Raw genomic sequence first — 4912 nt, forward strand, 5'->3', positions numbered from 1 at the left:
CATACGTAACGCGAGATACGGCTGACACTTCGCAATGTAGTTCTGTTATGGATCAGTATCACAGTCTGCCAGTACGTTACTATATAATCAATGTTAACTTACGTATAGCTGATATATGAAAGCTAACTTACAATGTTTGGTGGATTGGGTTTGACGTAGCTAACATTCTCGTAGCTCAACGCCGGTCACAGGGTCGGCTCCAGAACAAATCGAAATGGGGGGGCAATCATTACCACGGGGGGGTGCACACACAGCACTGCACGCTTTGAAGCAAGTCTCTTGTCTCACACACACACAGCACACACACACACACACACACAAAACACACACACACACACACACACACACACACACACACACACACACACACACACACACAACACACACACACAGCACACACACACACACACAACACACACACCTGAAAGTGTGTCATGCAGCACCGCTCTGTTGTTGTTACCTTATTTTCCGCCAGCGGGTCATATTGACCCCACCCCTTTTCACATAAACAGTGACGTGTTGCTATAGCCAACGCTTTTGTCCTACTAGCGCGGGTTCCCACTACTGAACTGTAAGTGAAAGGAAAAAGTGCGCTCCCGCATCACCGGAGACTGCTCGACGCTGCGCTCCGCAGCAAACCAGCGTGGGGCGATTTGAGAAGTACGTTATGCTGGCCGGCGGTGTTCTAAATAATGCTTCAGGGCCAGAGGGCCCATTTATAATGTCGAGCCCTGTTTCATAACGAACAGCTGAGACTCCACAGATCAGGTCAGAGGGCCTGGCGATCCACTCTAGCAAGAACAAACATCCAGTAGGCCTATAACCTTACTGTTTTTACTAACAGTAACCACTAAAATAATTTTCATAAAGTGCATATCTATTTCCAAACTCACAATATAATCCTTTCCAAGTAATAAACGCTAATGCACAATGCAATGGGTACACAGTATCCAAAGTCTTTTAGGCACTGGTTAGAGGCAATTCATGTAAAGCAGATGCCAGAATCCGCAATACTGGTTAAAAACGTTACAGAGATCAAATTGTTTCCTTGTCTGAAAGGAGAAATCCTAATTTTAAAACAACATTTTCAGTGTGTGTGACTTGAAAGATAGTTCTGATCAATAATAAAACCGAGATATGTGTATGTAGCGTGACCCTTTCAAATGTCAAAATGTCAATCCCCTTGAACAGTACACAAATGTTGGGAGAAAAATATAGTTAAACTTTTTGCCATTTGAAAATTAATAAATGAAGTTTGGATTTGTCCTGCATTTAATACTAACTTGAGTTGAGATAAATTAGATGGAACAACATCAAATGCACACTGAGAAATCAAGACTTTGCTCTAATAGAAGAGGATGAACAAGAATAATATCATCTGCATAAAAAATGAGAAGCAGCCTTGAATAAATTAATTACAGAGATTATTTTACATATATGGTGAAGTATTGGCGGTTCCCTCTACATATATTCAGTGTGTAAAAGGAGTCTCCTATTTCCTCCACGATAGCCGCAGTCACCACAAATTGCTGAGTGTACTAACTTATGAAACATAGTGCATTTCGAGTGACAAGTGTAAGTGGCGTTCTCGAGGGATTGATTTCATACATCACAGCCAATTTGAGGTCTTTTTTATCGTATAGGATCCAGCAGGGAGAGGAAAAGGCCACTGCCCCCTCTGACATGTTATCAAAAGCCTCTATCTTCCCTCGTAAAGGCAGCTGGTTTTCCACCACAAATCAATAAGAGAGGAGATATAATACCTGTTTTTTCGTAGTTGGTCTGCGTTAACAAGTGTAGAAATCTCCTTTCCAGTGCTGGCACGCCTCTCTCGCTCCTTCCACATTGCATAGCAAGAGAGATGCTCCTTTGAATTTGCATGTTTCTGAAATCCCTTGTCTCTCTCCACCGCATTTTTCCACTTACGGAAGCCAACAGACATAAATGCATCCATTCTACGGGTTTTGCTAGACTGCCGACAGCAGAAACAAAATGCAGCATCGGCCTTGACACTGTATTCAAGCCAGTCTCGGTTGTGATACCAAGCAGAGACAAACGAACGCCTCCTGCCAGTGAGGATGCTGTAAGGGTATTGTTTTAAGAAGATTTGTTTGGGCTGATCAGTTCCAATATCATCTATGGGTTGTTGAATTCCAGCGCTAACGTTAGCTGCAGCAGGTGGATGGGCTTGGCTAGCAGGTTGGCTGGTCGAAGAGCACGGCTCCAGCTCTTCAGAGGTGGTGCCGCCGGCGATGCTGGAGATGGGTGCATTATTCCCTTCGTTTTCAGGAGGTGGAGGAGTTGGAGGAGGCCGTGTAGCAGCCGCACCTTGCAGCCATTTACGTATATCCATTACTTTATTACTGTCCGACAGTCCGAGCATTAGCTTCGTCTCACTGACTTGCTAATTATGCGCGCATTTTTTGAATTAATATCAACAAATCAAAGGCCGCGGTCATTGGTCAAGAAACACACCAATCACCAGTGAGCACACCTCAGGTTGTGTTTTTTATTTATATTCTTTATTTCTGATTTATTTCACACAAAAAAGATTTAGTGGAAACGTTTTCACCTATAATATGATACAAAAATAAATTTAAAAAACGGCAAAGTGGCAGGGCTTGCCTGGCCTGGCAAGGGGGGCACAGTGACTCATTTGGGGGGGCATGGCCCGCGAATGCCCACCCATGACGCCGACCCTGCCGGTCACTCACCAAGATAGCTGCCCAGTTCTCCACTGGTTCTCCTCACACCACAGCTCAATTTCTCTCCGATGGCCGTTATTTCTTCTAATCCTTGGCTGCTCCTGGTCTCTTGGACGCCTAGCAGGCTCATAATTATAAGGTTGTGGTCCGTCATATGCATTCGAATATTCATGTTCAACTTCTTCTGTGTCTTCTGTGTCGAAACTAGCATTGGGATCCATGTTTATTAATACGTTACACCGGCCGCTCTCCCCCTTGTGTCCCCCGTGTTACGTCACACGCGGGAGGTCACGTGCCGAGGCTTTTTTATGCGGAAGTGAACATTTCTTACAAAAACGACGCCAGATGTCACTGTAGTGTATATTTTTGTATATTTTTTTGAAAATCTAGTGTCTTCATCATTTTCCTACACATTTATTCACAGGTGTCTTTAACCTGGAAGTTGCTCTTTAACATGTTGTCAGAACAATGGTTTAAAACTGTATTCTAAATCCCACACTCTTATCTTCTCAGGCATGCAGATGTGGTGGAGATGTCTTTATGCAGTGCATGCTCACAGGTCAACGATCCAGAGGGCTTCGCAGTGTACATGATCCATGACCTAAGCATGCTGCGGCTCATAGAGACGTTTTCAGAGAGCGCGCCTCAACTCGTCCTCATGATCACCATCATAATGCAGCAAGGGCAACTCGACCCCATCACAGGTGCCCAGTGTTAGGCTCAAGGTTTATGAAGTAAAAATGCAAATGTATTTAATATTTTGACACTCCATACTGAAAACCTCCTCTCTTCAAAGGGTCAGTTGAACCAAATTCAGTGGTGGAACATAACTAAGAACAATGTTTTTCACCTAAATTAACTCCTTTCTTATCAACTACATTTTTGAGAAACATGTAAACTTTGACACTATACAGCTATAATTCAGATTCATATTTTACATACAAAATATCTTTCCTGCTTACAAAATATGATTTGTATGATTGTAATGGAAATGGAGGATTTGAATTAAATCAACTGTTATTCATTACACATACAGTATAGAGTGGTGCAGTGATGATGTATATTTGTAGGACCACCTGGAAGTTAGCATTGCAAGATAGCTTCGCAAGGGTCCCATGATGAAGAGCACTGGAATTTTCCCCTTGAATTTTGGAATTTTTAAGAAAATAAGATCTGTTTGTGATATTTTCACGTATTGTTCAGCAGGATAATCTCCACATATCAACATCACTTTTATACTTTTCAAACTGTAAATGCAATCACCAGAAGTAAAAAGCTAACATTAGGTTATAAACAAACTACATCGTAGCATGGCTGCGCATCGCCAGCACTAAGCTAAAGACAGCTAATGTTGGCATGATGATGTTGAGTAGTCTAATTTAGTAACTTGTTTGCAACCACCATTTTTATGACACATAGAAGCTTTAGACATTCACAAGTGTGGTATTTTCTGACGTTTTTTATTCCGTAGAACAAAACGTCAAAATCTGTTAAGCTTGAGTTAACCACAGATCTTTCAGGCATCTACCAAAAACACTTTGACTGTTTTCTAATCATAATATATAAAGTACACTCGAACAGAGAGAAGGTCTTCACAGAGGCAGAGGAGCGTACATCTACCAAATAAAAGGGAACTAAAGACATCTGTTCTTTTGTATTAAAAGAAGAATTGACCGATCAATGTTACTGAAGTTGCCACATTTTATTAAGAGTTTAGGAGGTTTTAGGAGTTAGTGCCACCTTTAAATCGACGAAGGCCCATGTCAAGTTAACCACACTGGACATTTTGATCTAGAGACTCAATAACAACTAGAAAATGCATTTCCTGCTGAAAATGCGTGCGAATGCTGTAAACTGTGTATATTTGTTGCTGAATTTAACTGAAAATGCAGAAAAAGCTGAATATTTTATTAGCTGAATGGTCTCTGTAGCTGCTTTTAGCTACAAAAACCAAGTAAGTGTGTTGCTGAACTTAGCGGAGAAATGCAGAAAAGTGAAATGATTTGAATCAAAATTGTTTCTGCTCAAATGCATTGCAATGACTTTGTTGAAAACTTGAAATTGAAATGTTAAACTGGAAGAGTAGGAAAAATAGTGTAGAAGCTTAATATTTAAAAGATAACTAAATGTATAGCCTCAATGTCCTGAAACAGCTGAATATACGTTAAATGTTGAATGGTTTCTGTAGCTGAAAGTAGGCTGAAGGC

General features: G+C 41.3%; 1 protein-coding gene across 1 annotated transcript in view; it reads left to right on the forward strand.

The window, feature by feature from the left end:
* Window positions 1–3933, forward strand: part of LOC104944212 (XK-related protein 8-like) — an 8727-nt gene extending 4794 nt beyond the window's left edge. Inside the window, exon 2 of the mRNA XM_010769714.1 lies at window positions 3219–3933. Within this exon, the coding sequence (XP_010768016.1) occupies window positions 3219–3423 (205 nt within the window). The 3' untranslated portion in view covers window positions 3424–3933. The remainder of the gene's footprint in view (window positions 1–3218) is intronic.
* The last annotated feature ends 979 nt before the right edge of the window (window positions 3934–4912 follow it).

The sequence above is a fragment of the Notothenia coriiceps genome, unplaced genomic scaffold (genome assembly GCF_000735185.1).
Source record: "Notothenia coriiceps isolate Sejong01 unplaced genomic scaffold, NC01 NC01_scaffold00007692, whole genome shotgun sequence".
NCBI classification, from domain to species: Eukaryota; Metazoa; Chordata; class Actinopteri; order Perciformes; family Nototheniidae; genus Notothenia; species Notothenia coriiceps.